General features: G+C 47.8%; 1 protein-coding gene across 7 annotated transcripts in view; it reads left to right on the top strand.

Annotated features, from left to right (window-relative positions):
* The window catches only part of NAV1 (neuron navigator 1), a 242,873-nt gene that overhangs the window by 217,600 nt on the left and 6,892 nt on the right, over positions 1–18,381 (top strand). For all 7 annotated transcript variants that reach the window (XM_049112004.1, XM_049112008.1, XM_049112007.1 and 4 more), the window contains 13 exons: positions 4,888–5,009; positions 8,503–8,699; positions 8,934–9,126; positions 9,219–9,387; positions 9,695–9,792; positions 9,962–10,057; positions 10,277–10,436; positions 10,877–11,112; positions 12,140–12,294; positions 12,429–12,500; positions 12,975–13,171; positions 13,687–13,805; positions 16,052–16,249. In XM_049112004.1, coding sequence (XP_048967961.1) covers positions 4,888–5,009; positions 8,503–8,699; positions 8,934–9,126; positions 9,219–9,387; positions 9,695–9,792; positions 9,962–10,057; positions 10,277–10,436; positions 10,877–11,112; positions 12,140–12,294; positions 12,429–12,500; positions 12,975–13,171; positions 13,687–13,805; positions 16,052–16,249 — 2,012 coding nt within the window. The remainder of the gene's footprint in view (positions 1–4,887; positions 5,010–8,502; positions 8,700–8,933; positions 9,127–9,218; positions 9,388–9,694; positions 9,793–9,961; positions 10,058–10,276; positions 10,437–10,876; positions 11,113–12,139; positions 12,295–12,428; positions 12,501–12,974; positions 13,172–13,686; positions 13,806–16,051; positions 16,250–18,381) is intronic.

Below are 18,381 nucleotides of genomic sequence, written 5' to 3'. Positions count from 1 at the left end.
ATAATCTTCCATTGTGTGGACATACCACGTTTTTAATCTTTTCATCAGTCCATGGACATTTGATTGTTCTCACATTTTTTTTCTGTCATGAAGAATGCTGCTATGAATATTCACGTACAAGCTTTTGTGTGAACATACGTTTTCAGCTCTCTGGGGTATATACCTAAGAGTGGAATTGCTGGGGCACATGGTAGCTTTATGTTAACTTTTTGGGGAAATGCCACATTGGTTTTCAAAATTGCTACACCATTTTACATTCCTTCCAGCAGTGCATGAGGATTCCAATTTCTCAAATCCTTGCCAACACTTGCTACTGCCTTTCTTTTTGTTAGAGCCATCCTAGTAGATGTGAAGTGGTGTCTCGTGATTTTGATCTGAATTTCCTTGATGGCTAAGGATATACTGAGTATTCTTTTAGTGTGTTTATTGATCATTTGTGTATCTATGGAGAAATGTCTATTTAAATCTAGGCCTATTTTTTAATCAAATTCAATTATTTGTCTTTTTTACTGTTGACTCATAAGGGTTTTTAATATATTCTGGATGTTAGACCCTTATAAGGTATGATTTACAAATACTCTCTCCCATTCTGTGGATTGTTTTCACTTTCCTGATAGTGTCCTTTGAAGAACAAAAACTTTTATCTTGATGAAGTATATTTTATCTAGTTTTTTTCTTTTTTTTATACTTTAGATATTACATATAAAAACCCTATTGTCTAATCCAAAGTCATGAAGATTTACTCTGATGTTGTCTTCTAAAGTTTTCTAGTTTTAGCTCTTCCATTTAGTTCTTTGGCCCATTTTGAGTTAATTTTCATATATGGTGTGAGGTAGGGATCCAACTTCGTTCTGTTGTAAAATGACTTTCCAGTTGTCCTAGCACCATTTGTTATAAAGACTATTTTTCCCCATTGAATGATCTTGGCACCCTTGTAGGAAATCACTTAACCATAAACATAAGTTTATTTTTAGACTGTCAGTTTATCCCATTCTTTATTTGTGAGTCCTTAACCATTACCACCCTGCTTGATTACTATAACTTTGTAGTAAGCTTTAAAATCAGGAAGTCTTAGTCTTCCAACTTTGTTCTTTTTTTTTTAAAGATTTTTTTTAATTTTTATTTATTTATGATAGTCACACACACAGAGAGAGAGAGAGAGAGAGAGAGAGACAGGCAGAGGGAGAAGCAGGCTCCATGCACCGGGAGCCCGACGTGGGATTCGATCCCGGGTCTCCAGGATCGCCCCCTGGGCCAAAGGCAGGCGCTAAACCGCTGCACCACCCAGGGATCCCCCAACTTTGTTCTTTTTTAAGACAGTTTTGTCCACCCTGTGCCCTTTATATTTCCATGTGAATTCTATAATCAGATTGATTATTTGTCAGTCTCTGCAGATAAGCAGGCTGGGATTTTGAGAAGGATTGTGTTAACTCTGTATATGGACTTGGAAAATATCACCATCTTAACAATAGATCTTCCATGAACATGGCATGCCTTTCCATTTATTTAAATACTCCTTCATTTTTTTCAGTGGCATTTTGCTGTTTTCAGTATATAAGTCTTTTGTTAAATTTGTTTTTGATACTATTGTAAATAGAACTGTTTTACCAATTTCCTTTTCAGATTATTCATGACTGTTATATAGAAATACAATAGATTTTTTTTATATATTTGTCTTGTATCCAACAAACTTTGCTGAGTTTATTAGCTCAAATAAGTTTTACAACCTCCTCTTAATATGTATCTCTGTCCTCTCAACCTGTATCCCCATCCTGAATTTTGTACCTCTATTTCCAAACACTTTTGGACATTCCCACTTAGATCATCTGATAGGTGGTGTCTCTAACTCAACATGTCCAGCATTAAAAGACATTCTCTCCACTTTCCTTACAAATAGACAAACCAACACTTTCTCATCTGTAGTTTTACCCATTTCAGTTTTTTTTCTTTTTTTTATTATTCATGAGAGACACAGAGAGAGAGAGAGAGGCAGAGACACAGGCAGAGGGAGAAATAGGCTCCATGCAGGAGTTCGATGTGGGACTCGATCCCGGGACCCCAGGATCACGCCCTGGAGGAAGGCAGGTGCTAAACCACTGAGCCACCCAGGTGTCCCAGATTAACTCATTTTTAAATTAAACTTATTTTTATCATAAAAGCAATACATGTTCTAGAGGGAAAATGTGAGCTAGGGGTTGTTAGGAAGTCATGTCCCATTGGCCAAATCTGGCTCACCACCTGTTTTGTTTTTTGGTTTTTAAGATTTATTTATTTAATTCAGAAGAGAGAGAGAGAGAAGTGGAAGGGGCAGAGAGAGAGAGAGGAGAACCTGAAGCAGACTCTGCGCTAAGTGCAGAGCCGGATGCAGGACTCAATCTCGTGACTCTAAGATCATGACCTGAGCTGAAATCAAGAGTTGGAAGCTTAACTAGACTGAGCCATCCAGGTGCCCTCACCACCTGTGGGTTGCTTTTTGTTTTATTTTGTTTTTTAATATTGTTTTACTTATTTATTCATGAGAGACACACAGAGAGGCAGAGGCACAGGCAGAGGGAGATGCAGGCTCCCTCCGGGGAGCATGATGCCGGACTCGCTCACAACCTAAGCCAAAGGCAGATGCTCAACCACTGAGCCACCCAGATGCCCATCACCTGTTTTTTAAATAAAATTTTACTAGAACACAGCTACACTCAATTTTTACATATTGTCTCTGCTGCTTTAATGCAGCAACAGCATTGCTAATGAGGTATAACAGACCGTATGGCTGCAAAGCCTGAAATATTTACTCCCTGGCCCTTTACAGTAAAAGTCTGTCAGCCCCTGATGTAAACTGAACAAAAGGGTATGTGGTAAAATATAAAATCCCCCTCCTGGGATCCCTGGGTGGCGCAGCGGTTTGGCGCCTGCCTTTGGCCCAGGGCGTGATCCTGGAGACCCGGGATCGAATCCCACATCGGGCTCCCGGTGCATGGAGCCTGCTTCTCCCTCTGCCTGTGTCTCTGCGCCTCTCTCTCTCTGTGACTATCATAAATAAATAAAAATTAAAAAAATAATAATAATAATAAAATAAAATCCCCCTCCCTGAACCCCCCCTTCCACATCTCACTCCCCAGAGGTAACTACTATTAATAGTTCTTGTGACTCTTTCTAGAAATAATTTTCTGCATAAACCAACAAATAAATATGGATAGATGTATCCATTTTTATACAAATGGAAATTTCTTTACGTCAAGTCAGCATGTTCTCTTGAGAATTTTCCACAGCCCTAGAATAAGTGGAGGTACTCCATACTATCATAAACGTGGTTGGGTAATCATTGAAAAGGGTTTTCCGTGTGCTTCGTGAGCTTTGGTAGATCCTAGGATCCTGTTTCCCCAGTAGTATGAAAGGAAGATTAGAGTTTAAAGAGGCACTCACGGTCACGGAGACAGTGAGAAAATAACCAGCAACTACCCACATCTTCGCTGAACAGCTCTTATTTCTAGAAGGACAACTGCACATCGCCACCTGACCAGTCCCCCACCTCTACTCTGGTTTCCCTCCACTGCTTTCTCCGTGGTAACGTAGGAAGTGCTATGGAAAAAACGAATCTTAGGACCTTGTCCTGTAGTTAGAGAAGGTGCTAACATCGGAGGACGCTGTCCGCGGGGTGCACGCAACCTGTCTGTATTGTTCTTTGTACGTGAGTCTGCAATTATTTCAAAATAATAAGGTCTTAAAAATCTGATTGTATTTGGGGCGCCTGGGGGGCTCAGTCAGTTAAGCATCGAACTCTTGATTTCGGCTCAGGTCGTGATCTCGGCGTCCAGGGATCGAGTTCTGCGTTGGACTCCATGCTCCGGGGGGACCTGCCTGAGGATTTGCTCTCTCCCCCTCTGCCCCTCCAGTCACTGCATGCTCTCCTCTCACTTTCGCTCCCTCTCTAAAAAATATGTCTGGTTATATTCTGCTTTTGCTCCAGGATCTCTGCTGCCCTTGCTCATTCCCTATGGCACAAAGGCAGATTTCCTTTAAAAGGCATTCAGGGCTCTCCCGGTCTGACCTGAGCTTAACCTCCACCCTCTCCCCTCGCCGTGCTCCTTGGGCTGCTTCCCTTCCAGTCTGCCTGAGGTTCCCCAAAGCAAAGCCAGAGCCCTGCATGGGGCCTTTGCATGTGCTTTCTCTTCAGCCCTATGTGGGTTTTCCAGTGTTCCCATCTGAAGAACTTCTGTTCTCTCAAGACTGAACCATCTCCTCCTTGGTTAACTTTTTCCCTCCCTGTGGTGGAAAAGTAGATCATGTTTTGTGCCATTCTAAACCTCCTTGGAGTGGAGAAGATTTTCTACCTGCCAGATGAGACAACTAAAGCTCATTGAGGTTAAATGCAGGACACATGGCTAGTTACACTTGGCCTTGGAGCACCAGGCAGCTGAAGAGTATTGCCGGGGAAAATCATGAAAATGGTAGGCTGAGGGGCACCTTGCTGGCTCATTCGTAGAGTGTCCAGCTCTGGATCTCGGGGTGGTGAGTTCAAGCCCCATGCTGGGGGCAGAGTTTACTTTAAAAAAATGATAGGTTGATGTCTTCCATCAAAGACAGCTTTCCTTAAGCCTTTCTCACACCTATTCAGGCTGAGTTCACTAGTTTGTGTATTTATCCTACTGGACTGGAAGCTTCTTGAGAACAGGGATCATTCATTTTTTACCATTAGCATTTTTTTTTGTTATGGAAACACAATTGGCACTCAATAAATATTTGTTGATAGAATGACCCCAAAAATGAATAATGTGGACATAGGAGTTACTGGTGCCCTTCTCTTACACCTTCTGCAGCTGCACTTGCCATAAGTCTCATGTCTTCTTTAAATCTCCCCTGTGTGTCTTCTTCCCACTTGTACGTGGTCCCTAGAACTCCGGATCAAGAGACAGAACTCCTCGGATAGCATCTCCAGCCTCAACAGCATCACCAGCCATTCCAGCATTGGCAGCAGCAAGGATGCTGATGCAAAAAAGAAGAAAAAAAAGAGCTGGGTAGGTCGAAGTTTTGAGGGTGGGAACCATGTAGAGCCATGGTGGGTCATCTCCACCTCAGCATAGGGATCGGCTCCTTCCAGAATTAACCAAGATATGGTTCCTTGGGGCTGATAGGAAGCCCCAGGCTTCTGCTCAGAGCAAGGTCCGCTAAACTCCCTGTTCTCCCCCTCACGCCCCACTTGCACCAAGGCTGTCCCTGCAACCCTGTATCCACACCCACTTTCCCTGGGCTCTCCACACCTTTGGGTAGGTCAAATGTGTTTGGCAACAGAAGGAAATATCCAGAAGGGAACCTCCTATCAAGCCCTTTGCCTATTCCACCCCCATTCCCTTCTATACTATGGAGAGAAGATTTTCTGAACAAAGCCATTCATTCTAGATGCTCCTGCAGGTCATTTCTTCAATTTTTTTGGAGAGGTATTGGTGGAATTTTCCATATTACTTCCAAAGGAACCTCTATATTCCTGTTGACTAGCCCAGACATAGTCCCCCACCCCTCCAAACCCCCTAGCTGGCTCCTGGTAGCCCTAGACTGAATTTGGATGCCCTTTCTGAAATTCCGTAGGCAGATCTAAAACACCTTTTGCTCCTCCGCTGCCTGTGGTAAGGAAAGGATCCCCAGATGGAGACTTCTCGCTCCTCTGTCCCCTGTTCAGTAGGACTGGCCCCCAAATCTTTGTATAGCACAGATGGGTCCCAGCTGTGTGAAATGAGTGATTAAGTGTTGCTTCTTTTTTTTTCCCTTCAAAATGCTGACTTCAAATCCCTATTTTTTTCCAGGTCTATGAGGTAAGAGACCCAGTTCCTCTCTCCTTGTTTTCTCTTTCCTTTTGCCATCCCTTCCCCATTTCCAGAGCAACTCCTTCCCCGTAAAGAAAGAGCGACCACTCATAAAACTAACCGTAACAACCACCCCGGAGTTCCTAACTCACTCCACTGCATGGTCCATCCACGGCTGCCCCATATGAGGACAGAGGAGTGGTCTGGTTGGGGGCCAAATGGGAAATTTAAACAAAATCCTGATCTATTCCCTCCTGTCTTCCCCTTGTTACAAAATCAGCCTGTTATAAAAGCAGTCAATTTGAGTTCCTCCTACCCAGGAAACAAGTTTTCTAATTTTTTGTTGTTGTTGTTCCTTCAAACCCTAGAAGCCCAAAATGGAAGAGAATCATTAGATGAACATTATTTCGACTGCAGTTTCAAGAGGCCAGTTCAGTTTGGGTCTCACCTGAGGATTTAGCTCTACAGGGAGATAAACCAGAGATAGGAGAGGATATGATCCAGTCCAGGGCACTTGAAACCACCCAAAAACCTGAAGCCCTGAAACCTGAGTATCCATGGAGTTTCCAAAGACCTTTCAGGGATTCACATAGTCTCACAAGCAGAAAGTGAACCCAGATTTTCCATATTTTCCATTACGAACCAGACATCTGAGCTCCACTAACCTAGCCCAATATTGTGCCAGGTGTTAGAAAGGATGGGGAAAGGTGGAGAGTGTAATCTGAACCACCCAGGGGCCTGCAGAATTGCTGGGGAAACCAAAAACCAAGAGTGTACATATGGTATTGGGAACAATCCAGCGGTGCTGAAATGCTGACTTCCGCCAAGGAGTGCTAGAGGCGCTCATGGATGAAACTAATTACAGAAGAGCAGGGAAACCCCACAGAGGAGGAAAAAGCTAAACCGAGATGGGACTATGATAGGAGAGCGTGTTGAGATGCTTTCTACGTGGACCTGCCTGGTCGAAGGAGGAAACCAGCGTAGCCAGGGCACTGAGTAGGGCGGGGTGCCGATATGAAGGGCCTAAAATGCCGGGAGACTTACTTAAACTTGACTCTTCAGGTTGGCATTTCCCAGAGTGTGTTGTGCGCTAGTCCGTGGCAGTGCTCCTTCACACAGTGACGCCATATCCCATCTGAGAAGCCCTCCAGTGCATATCCGCATAGGGACGTCCTGAGATGTGCCTGAGTAGAGTCTGTTTCGTTTTGCTCGGTCCATGAACTTGGGGAATCCCTCCCCACGTAACACCAGGGATCATCTGCCAGCGGTTGTGCTGTGGGAACCCCGAATGACACAGAGAACAGTCCTGTCTCTCTCTCAGGGTCTTTGTGATCTTACAGGACATGTGCTTCAGGCCGATTGTGGTCACAAGATCTCTTTCCGTGCACACACACACTCATGCACACGCGCTCACATACACACACTCACTCCCTTTCTGTGTCTCTGTCATATACACACAGCTTCCCATGAGGCAGCAATGTAGAGACCATTGGGTTGAAAATGAGGAAGGCTGAGTTCCAGCCCCAGGCCTTCCTTCAATTCCACAATCTCAAGCAAGTCCACTTTCCACCCTGGGTTCCTTGTCTCTACAGAGAACCGAGCTCTATGGGATTCTCAAGCCTTGACTCCTCTGCAGTAACCTCTCCCCTGCACGCATACTCTAGCTACCTGCACACATGCTCTCTCTCTCATATCCCCATCACAGCCAGATTGGGCCTCCTTTACGTCCTACATAGTAGACACCCCAACACGCCCTCAGCTCTGCTCCTTCACCTAACAGCCTTCCTGTGTTATAGAAGAGACATTTTGAAAGAGTATCCTCAAATTTTCCTTTCTTTTGTCTCACTGTCCCAGAGATCTGGTTTGCTTTTGTCCCCTACAGCCTTCGACCCCTCCTTTACTCTCTGTCTCTTGCTGCCATTCCATATCTGTGACCCTGTGTGTGTGTGCATGCTATATGGATGCATGTGAACGGGTGGGACAGGCCCTGGTTCGCATCTCTAGCTCACTGCCCTAAACCCCCAAGCTCATCAACACCTAAGGTCAAACAAGCTGTGGTCGGATTATGGTATCCCAAGTATTCTGAGGAAATGCTAGGAAACATTCCTTACTCTAGGACACTTGAGTGGGAATAGATAGCAGAAAGCACTTGTATCTGATTGTTTTAACCATTCTGGGATGTGCTGGGCCCAAGAGACACTAAAAGAAAGTTGATGCTACTCCCTATAATCGATTTCCACAGAATCGTACTGCCAGTTTCTGGTGAATAGGTAGATAGGTAAATGGATTCTGATCTGATGAGTCATGGCGCGGTGGATCCTAGACCCAAAGTGAGTGAGGCTCTAGACTGAGCAGTAATTGGTCTGCTGGAGAAGGTGGGTTGGATCATTGAGAGATTGGCCACCATGTGACCTCGGGGGCTTCTGTGCGTTCCCCTCAGGGGCATATTCCCCCACAGGAGAGAGCAGACCCTAGGAGTTCCCAGAGCCTACAACAGCAAGCCAGAACAGTTCACTTCTCTCAGCCCTGATTTCTAGGCAACTCTTCTGTCCACATCCATGAATCAAGTGACGCCTTAAGAGGGAGGCTTAATTACAGCCAGCAGACACCCTGCCTGTACACCTCTCTGTCTCAGAAATCCCAAAGCAGTCCTCCCCAGTCTCCAGAGTGGAGCCCTGATGTCTCTCTACCTGGATCTGCTTTTTTCCAGCTGCGAAGTTCCTTCAACAAAGCCTTCAGCATAAAAAAGGGACCCAAGTCAGCTTCTTCGTACTCCGACATCGAGGAGATTGCCACACCCGACTCCTCCGCCCCGTCATCCCCCAAACTACAGCACGGCTCCACGGAGACCGCCTCGCCCTCCATCAAGTCCTCCAACTCCTCCTCTGTGGGCATTGATGTCACCGAGTAAGTGCTGTCTGCCCGCCACCCAGCCCGGGGACTGGTACGCACTGCTGGCCAGAGGTTCGCCCCTGGACAAATGACACCGCACTGCAGGCCTCTCCCAGGGTGTGTGAGGCCGGCGTGGGCCTCCCCTCGCACTCCTGATGACCTCTGAGCCCACCAACCACGGGTCTCAGAGTCCCCTCGTAACCCTGGAGCTGCCCCGCGTGGCCCGGCCTCATTCTTGCTTTCTTCCAGGGGCCCTGCTCACCCAGTGCCCCACACCAGACTGTTCCACGGCAATGAGGAAGAGGAACCCGAGAAGAAGGAGGTATCAGAACTGCGTTCCGAGCTGTGGGAGAAAGAGATGAAGCTCACAGACATCCGCTTAGAAGCCCTCAACTCAGCCCACCAGCTGGACCAGCTTCGGGAGACCATGCACAACATGCAGGTGCGTAGCCTGGCGGGAGCGGAGGAAAGGGCAGCGGGGGGCCTTGGGGCCCGTCCCAACTCTGCGGCCCCGCCCTGTCTGCTCTCCCGCAGCTGGAGGTGGACCTGCTGAAGGCGGAGAATGACAGGCTGAAGGTAGCCCCGGGCCCCTCGTCAGGCTCCACTCCAGGGCAGGTCCCCGGATCGTCGGCTCTAGCATCCCCTCGCCGCTCCCTGGGCCTTGCGCTCACCCATTCCTCCAGCCCCAGCCTCACCGACACAGGTACCTGTTTGGGAGAAGAACCTTTCCGGGTGGCGAGAAGAAAAGGGTCTGGCTCACTGGCACAGCGTTCCACTCGCTCCGGTAGCACCGCTCTCGGGTCACAGAGGTTAACGTGCCTCAACCGAGGCGACCCCGGTGTCGCGAGACCTGGAGAGTTGTTCTGGTCCTGCAACCTTAATTGCTTTTCAGTTTTGGAGCTTCTGTTTCCTCTTGGTAGTAAATGGTTCTTTGGAAGGGCTGATGACCGGAAGGTTTAGGAAGGCCTGTGGGTGCCCCTAGAGCCAATAGTTGTTTTCGCTGCCGACAGACCTGTCACCCATGGATGGCATCAGCACCTGTGGTCCAAAGGAGGAAGTGACCCTTCGGGTGGTGGTGCGGATGCCCCCCCAGCACATCATCAAAGGGGTAAGGCTCTTCGGGGAGGCCTGGTGACACTATTATTTTTATCCAAGAACATCTGGGCTCTGTGTATCCCCCAAACCGGAGCACCCCACTTCCAAGGCCTTTTAGGAGCACCCCTCCTTTCTTGGAGTGACGGCACTGAGGCTCACACACTTCTCCCTTGGCTATCTAGGACTTGAAGCAGCAGGAATTCTTCCTCGGTTGTAGCAAGGTCAGTGGAAAAGTTGACTGGAAGATGCTGGATGAAGCTGTTTTCCAAGTGTTCAAGGTAAAGTGATGCGTGTCCTCTAAAGGTGGTTCATCTTCTCCTGGGATATCCCACCGGGATGCTTCCTGGGGAAATGCTAACTGGGAAAAACATAGGTTCTTCGCTCCCTCCATCTATCTACTCCTCTTTCCTCTGAAATCTGTGGCTGGTACTTCTGGCTTTGCATCATCTTGGTGATCCTCTCTTTTTTTTTCTTTTTCTCCTTTTCTCTTCTGTTAGGACTACATTTCCAAGATGGACCCAGCCTCCACCCTGGGACTGAGCACCGAGTCCATCCACGGCTACAGCATCAGCCACGTGAAGCGAGTGTTAGATGCGGAGCCCCCGGAGATGCCTCCCTGCCGCCGAGGCGTCAACAACATATCAGTCTCCCTCAAAGGTCAGTCTTTGTCTTTTTGGGTGCAGCGATACGGGGTGAGAGGAGGGGAACATCAGATAATGCGTCACGCGTTTATTCAACGAGGACTTTACTAAGAAGCTATGTGTGCCAGGTCACTGTACTTAAGTAACATGAGATATAAAAAGATGAGTGGGATCCAGTCCTAACTTTTGTTCACAGGGCCATTTTCATGCCCAGGGAAATTTCTAGAAAGCCTGGGTTTCTCACTCCACCCACACACCCATAACTCAGAACATGTCCCTAAAAATAAGATCTATGTTTTCGACACTCGGAATTAGGAGATTCCCATGGGACCCCGGGGCAGGGGGCTCTGAGTTCCTTCGGCGGGGTCCTAGGTGAAGAAAGATACGCCCTTTGGGGGGCCCTCGCCATCCTCAGGGCCCTGGTCATGCTCATGCTCTCTGGGGCTGGGGGTTCAGGTCTGAAGGAGAAGTGCGTCGACAGCCTGGTGTTCGAGACCCTGGTCCCCAAGCCGATGATGCAGCACTACATAAGCCTCCTGCTCAAGCACCGGCGCCTCGTCCTCTCGGGCCCCAGCGGCACCGGGAAGACCTACCTGACCAACCGGCTGGCCGAGTACCTGGTGGAGCGCTCCGGCCGCGAGGTCACCGAGGGCATCGTCAGCACCTTCAACATGCACCAGCAGTCTTGCAAGGTGGCTGCCTCGTGACACCCCACCAGCCTTTGCTCGGGCCTCAGCCTCCTGGAGGCCTCCCCCGGGCCCCTTCCTGCCCCTTCTGTTGCCTCTCCTCTCCTCCGCCTGAATCTTCCCCTCCACTGTTCTCGCCTCCTCCCCCTGCATGCCATCACATTCTCCTTTTCTAGTGCATCCTCTGCCCCCAGTTTCTCTCCAGACTTTTCCCTCCCCTTCTTCCTCCGCACTTCCCCTTGCCTCTGTTCTATGCTTTTCCTTTCACTGACCATTGACTAAACTGCATCCCCATTTCCACCTCACCAACCCCAAAATCCCGTCCTTCCTTTTGCTTCCTTCTCTCTCTACTGTTCTTTTCAGTATTACTCTGACTTTGGGCTTCCTGGGGAGAACTCAGAATTACATCTTATGCCTTGTGCCATCCCCTGCCAAATCTGGATGTCTGGAGCACACCCCAACACCCTGGAGTGGCTTCAAACCTTGGCTCACCCCAGCAGGAGGAGGCATATCCATTGGAGTGGCTCAGGGTACCCGCCCCGTGAAAATCCCTTTAGGAAATAAATTATGATCCCTCCTCTTCGGGGATTCAGGAGCTGCTTCTTAAGACCGTTGTCTTAGAGGAGCACCTGGGTGACTCAGTCAGTTAGGCATCTGCCTTTGGTTCAGGTCTTGATCCCAGAGTCCTGGGGTCGGCCCCACAGCAGGAAGCCTGCTTCTCCTTCTCCCTCTGCCTACTGCTCCCCCTGCTTCTGCTCTCTCTCGCTCTCTATCAAACAAATAAATAAAATCTTTTTTAAAAATGTTAAAATAAACATAAAAAACAAGACGGTTGTCTTAGAGCCTTTGGGACCACTGTCTATCAGTCCACGGTAGTCTGGGTTTACAATTGAATGTTCAAACAGGAACCAAAGTCTTCAGGGAAATCCAGAACTAGCAGAGCTTCTCCAAAACCCTTCCTCCCAAGGCAGAGCCAAGTGCTCACTACTCCTGAGTCTCCTGAGTGCTGACCCACTTATTTCTTTCATTTCAGGATCTACAACTGTATCTCTCCAACCTGGCCAACCAGATAGACCGGGAGACAGGAATTGGGGATGTCCCCCTGGTGATCCTGTTGGATGACCTAAGTGAAGCAGGGTCCATCAGTGAGCTGGTCAATGGGGCTCTGACCTGCAAGTACCACAAATGGTAAGGCCCAAACCCACCACAGTGGGATGAAGGAGAGCCCAGTGGAGGCTCTCCTAGTGGAAACCCTTGCTTTTTAGTGGAAAGCAAGGGTTAAGGCAAATCTAAGTAAACATTTTTCCTCCTTCTTCCCACAGTCCTTATATCATAGGTACCACCAATCAGCCTGTAAAAATGACACCTAATCATGGCTTACACTTGAGCTTCAGGTAAGAGCTGTGACCCTGGATAAACCTCTCAACCCTACCTAAGATTCTAAGAGAAGCTGGTTAAACCCCAGGATCTGGCTGGAGGGGCAGTAGGTAGCACAAGGAAGGAGAACTAGGCAGGGCCTCTGGGCTGGGAAGAGAGAGTAGGGCCGTTTGCCGTGTCGGTTACGGGGTGGAAGAGAACCCTTGAGAAGAGAAAAGAACTACCATACTTAGAGAGCTGGGGCTGGGATGCTGTGATTTGGGTTTTCTGTTCGCACACCCCCTCATCTGGTCGGTGAGGTCAGGTGTTTTCTGAAGAGGGGCACTGATTTGGGAATCAGCTACTGCCCTGGTTCAGTTCACTCTGCTATTACTTGAAAAGAAACCCAGTGGCCACTAGTGGGAAGCAGGCGGGAGGGACAGACGGGCAGGGGATGAACGGCAGCAACGTCCGCGTGGCCGCCCTGACCCTTCTCCCATCACTGGCTGCAGGATGCTGACCTTCTCCAACAATGTGGAGCCGGCCAATGGCTTCCTGGTTCGTTACCTGAGGAGGAAGCTGGTAGAGTCAGACAGCGACATCAACGCCAACAAGGAAGAGCTGCTTCGGGTGCTCGACTGGGTGCCCAAGCTGTGGTACCACCTCCACACCTTCCTCGAGAAGCACAGCACCTCAGACTTCCTCATCGGTACTGGGCTTCAGCTTCCCCCTTGGGGTCGGAAGGTGGCTTCCCTTTCCTGCTTTGCCACCCAGTGGGAAGTTTCCATTTCTTTCTGGAATCTTCAGCATGTAAAGGAGTGGCAAGCCTCGTGGCTTCAGACCCAGGACCACTTAATTACTTACCAAGCGTTTCCCTAGAAGTTAGCACCGTGGTTTGGGTAAATCACTTCGATCATCAGAAAGTGAAGCCCACTCCCTCATGTTTCCCCACAGCGAATGGGGAAAAGATAGGAAAGTGTTTAGGAGGGAATTGGAAAACTTGCCCTCGCTCCCTCCCCCCACCTGCACCTTGTGAAGAAGCACCGTTCATGAGCATGCCAGCAGGGCGACCACTCCCAGTGGTCTTGACAATAATCTCCCGCGGGCACTTGACTCCTCCTCCGGTCATGGGACCCCTCTGCCTCGTATTAGGGAGTGAAAGAGACAGAGGACTGCGGAGAGCTGGGTGCTCAACCATCTTAATGGCCTCATCCTTTTCCCTAGGCCCTTGCTTCTTTCTTTCCTGTCCCATTGGCATTGAGGACTTCCGGACCTGGTTCATCGACCTGTGGAACAATTCTATCATCCCCTACCTACAGGAAGGAGCGAAGGATGGGATCAAGGTGAGCCCCACCCTCTGATTCTGCTCAGTCCCCAAGGTCAGGCTGCCCCTCCCAACAAGGCAGAAACATCTCTTCAATGTTAGACATGAGGCTACTGAGACTTGTTAGCTTCTCTTGCTAATACGTAGAGTAGGGCACGGCGTCCATCCACCATTCAGCAAATGGCTACAGGACCAGTCTCTGGAGGGCCTGTGTCTAGTCCTGGGCCTTTCGGCTCTATGCCAAACACAGACCTCTCTTAAGGATCAGAGCTCGGGCCCCTGGGTGGCTCAGTGGTTGAGTGTCTGCCTTGGGCTCAGGGCGTGACCCCAGGGTCCTGGGATCGAGTCCCCCATCGGGCTCCCCACAGGGAGCCTGCTTCTCCCTCTGCTTATGTCTTCCCCTCTATATATGTCTCTCATGAATAAATAAATTCAATCTTAAAAAAAAAAGGATCAGAGCTAATAGAGAAATCATTGAGCTTAGAATTAAGTAAAACCCTATTATAACCTTAGCTTACTACTAACAAAAATGTTACTTTGGCTGAGTTACGTAACCCGTTTTAACATCCTTCTGTGTGAGAAAGGAGATAATAAAGTCTGCTCTGCCTAAATCACTGGGTTATTTTAAAGACATGAAATACGTGAAAAGATTTTTAGAAGTGAGAAGAACTTTATGCAAAAGGAAGATGTCATTTTATTAAAGCCTCCCTCCCCAGGTCTGTTTGTTTTTTTAACCTGTGGATTAGGGCATAATGATCACTAGCATCCATTCCAGCACTAGTGAACTACAGTGCAGTGTCTAGACCCTATTAGCCATGTACTTTCCATAAAAGTAATTTGTTATTGCAATAGATATCCCCTGATAATGTGGTAAATTTCTAGAGACACTATCTATCAGACTGATGCCAGAAATCATTATTTCGTTTAATTTTGCATTATTATTATTTTTATTTATTTATTTACTTATTTGAGAGAGAGAATGAGTGCACAAGGGACAGAAGAACAAGTAGTCTTTCTGCTGAGTGGAGAGCCCAGTGTGGGGCCCGACCCCAGTACCCTGAGATCATGACTTGAGTTGAAGTCAGAGGCCTAACCAGCTGAGCCATCCAGGCACCCCAAATTTTGCGTTAACAGTTTTCCGATTTCAAAGTGTTTTTATACAGATAACATCTGTTTTCAATAAGGTCAAATTTTTTTTTTTTAAGACACGATTACTGGGGTGCCTGGCCTGGCTCAGTCAGTAGAACGTGTAACTTTTGACCTCAGGGACATGAGTTCAAGTCCCACATTGGGCACAGAGCCTACTTAAAAAGAAAAAAGTTTTAAAAAAAGGATATGAGGGCATCCCGGATGGCTCAGCAGTTTAGCGCTGCCTTTGGCCCAGGGCATGATCCTGGAGACCCGGGATCGAGTCCCACATCAGGCCCCCTGCATGGAGCCTGCTTCTCTCTCTGCCTGTGTCTCTGCCTCTCTCTCTGCATCTCTCTGTGTCTCTCATGTATAAATAAATAAAATCTTAAAATAAAAAATAAAAAATAAAAAAGGACATGATTACTAAGGTGGAAGAATTCCCTACTAAAATTATGGGGTCATAAGATGGGTACATATTAAGTGGGTTTTGTTTTGGTTTTTTTTGTTTTTTTTTGGTTTTTTGTTTTTTTTTTTTTTAAAGATTTATTTATTTATTTATTTATTCATGATAGACACAGAGATTGAGAGAGAGGCAGAGACACAGGAGGAGGGAGAAGCGGGCCCCATGCCGGGAGCCCGATGTGGGACTCGATCCCGGGACTCCAGGATCGCGCCCTGGGCCAAAGGCAGGCGCCAAACCGCTGAGCCACCCAGGGATCCCCTGTTTTGGTTTTAGTTTTGTTTTTAGAAACAGGGGAAGGGAGAGAGAGAATCTTAAGTATGCTCCACGCCCAGTGCAGAGTCTGACTCAGGACTTGATCTCACATCCCTGAGATCATGACTGGAGCCAAAATTAAGAGTCAGACACTTAAACGACTGAGCTCTCCAGGCACCCCCATGTACATATTAAGTTTTTAGCACAGTCTGCCAAATTAGCCTCCAGAACACTTGTACCTGTTTACACCAACTTATTTCCTTTGTTGGGAAACTCAAAGGAGTTGAGTCTCAGCTCATGGGGATCAGAGTCTCAAGGCTTTCCATTTGAGGAAACGCATTTGGCCATCAGGAGACTGCATGAGCAAGCCCCTATCTGTGGATCCCTCTGCCAGTAACCACATTTCTCCTTCTATCCAGGTCCATGGACAGAAAGCCGCTTGGGAGGACCCAGTGGAGTGGGTCCGGGACACTCTTCCCTGGCCATCAGCCCAACAAGACCAATCGAAGCTGTACCACCTGCCCCCACCCACTGTGGGCCCTCATAGCATTGCCTCACCTCCCGAGGATAGGACAGTGAAAGACAGCACCCCAAGTTCTCTGGACTCAGACCCTCTGGTGAGTAGAAGCCATTCTAAGATGAAAAGAAGAGTATTACAGAACTCAACTTTTATTTTTAAGATTTTATTTCTTTATTTGAGAGAGCACATGCGTGAGCTGGGGGAGGAGCAGAGGGAGAGGGATGAGTAGACTCCACACTGCACAGAGCCAGATGCAGAGCTCGATCCCACAATGCATGACCAGACTAACCTAAACTGAAATCAAGAGTCAGATGCTCAAAAAAAAAAAAAAAAAAAAAAAAGAGTCAGATGCTCAACTGACTGAGCCACCCAGGAGTCCCTGAAATCGAACTTTTCATGTGTACCCTGATGGAGGCTGAAGGGTATCAGCAAGGCTAGGATGAGGATGAGGTCAGTGAGGAGGTCAATGGTCAGAATCCTGGGTTATGAAGATCATATGCCTGCAACCTAGCTTAAGCTAAATGATAATGCACGTGAGCAAGATGTATTCTAGTAAAGGCCTGAGTCTCAGGCAGACCCCAGGTAGGACTGTTAACCAAAAAAGAGAGCAGTGGGACACGTGTACACTCTGTCTCTATCTCTCCGTCTACTCTGGTATTATCCTGAGGATATTAGGACTGAGGACTGCCTCGGTTCGGTGGATTTCATGAACCCCTCTGAAAAGTGGGCAAGTGACCAGCTAGGGGCAAATATTTGCAAGGCTTATAACCAAAAGAGGATTGGTACCTAAAAAATATAAAACTTCCCATAAAATTCCCAATTGGATGGACAAAGGATATGAGAGGGCATTTGACTAGAGAAGTGCAAAAAGCCAATACAAATTAAAAGATCCTTAACTCCTCCAATAACTGTAGAGATGCAACAGCAGACCAGGGGGAGAACCCGTTCACCTCGCCAAAAATAGTGCATAGGGGAGCACAGACTTCTTACTCAGTTGGTGGGAGTGTTCGTTAGCAAAGCCATTTTGGAAGATAATTTGGCAGTTTGTCTTAAAATTTAATGTGCACAATTCCTGTGACCTTGCAGTTTTACCTCACAAGTAAGAAATTCTTCCATTTTAGGGGTGCCTGGGGGGCTCAGTCAGTTAAGCATCTGCCTTCGGCGCAGGTCATGATCCCTGGGTGCTGGGATTGAGCCCCGCATTGGGCTCCCCGCTCAGCCGGGGATCGTGCTTCTCTCTCTCCCACTCCCTGCTGTTTGTGCTCTCTCACACACACATAAATATATATATTTTTTAATTATTTTATTTTATTATTTATTTATTCATGACAGATACTCAGAGAGAGAGGCAGAGACACAGGCAGAGGGAGAAGCAGGCTCCATACAGGGAGCCGGATGTGGGACTTGATCCCGGGACTCCAGGATCACCCTGGGCTGAAGGCGGCACTAAACCACTAGGCCACCAGGACTGCCCTATTTTTGTTTTTTTAAAAAAAGATTTTATTTTAACCTAAATATATTTTTTTAAAAAAGAAAAATTCTTCCATTTTAGTCATAATACATTTTAATTTAAATTTTGACTTTGTTAAAAACAGGTGTTACCTGTAGTAAAAAAAAAAAAGCCGTTACACTGGATGACTGTTAATAATCATGTAAATCTGTAAATAGAAGGGTGAAGAGCAGATTCAGGGGAGAACCAGCCAGGGGTCCTTAGCTGAAATGGGGGCTCATAGTCTTGAAGAAGCAAGGGAGTGTGAGAGGTAAAGAGAAGAAGGAAGGAGGTGGATACACTGAAGAGTTTAGAGGTGACCTGAAGCACTAGGCTGTTCCGGCGGGGCGTGGGGGCGGGGGTGGGGAGCGGTGTGCAGGACTGGCTCATGATAACACGGAGTCTGTTCGGTTACGATCTATTTGGAAGGTTGATGGACACAGACGTTCTTATGGCCAGTTCTCACCTCCCGCCCAGCACTAGCCAGGATGCAGAGGCCGTCTTGTTGTGTGGGCGTCCCTCCTGCAACATAGCACGGCGCCTCCCATCGCCGAGACCCTGCCGAGCATCACACCACATGCTTACAGACAGGGTTGAGATAACCATTGCCACCTGCCAACTCTCTGGGCCCTGAATCACTTACAAACCAGGGGTCAGACCGACGATCCACGTGGCTTTAGGTTTCCCGTCTGTGGGCAGGACCCTGAGTCCCGACTCTCATGAATCCACCCTTTTGCCCC

The sequence above is a fragment of the Canis lupus genome, chromosome 7 (assembly GCF_003254725.2).
Source record: "Canis lupus dingo isolate Sandy chromosome 7, ASM325472v2, whole genome shotgun sequence".
NCBI classification, from domain to species: domain Eukaryota; kingdom Metazoa; phylum Chordata; class Mammalia; order Carnivora; family Canidae; genus Canis; species Canis lupus.
This window is presented reverse-complemented; position numbering and strand designations above follow the sequence as displayed.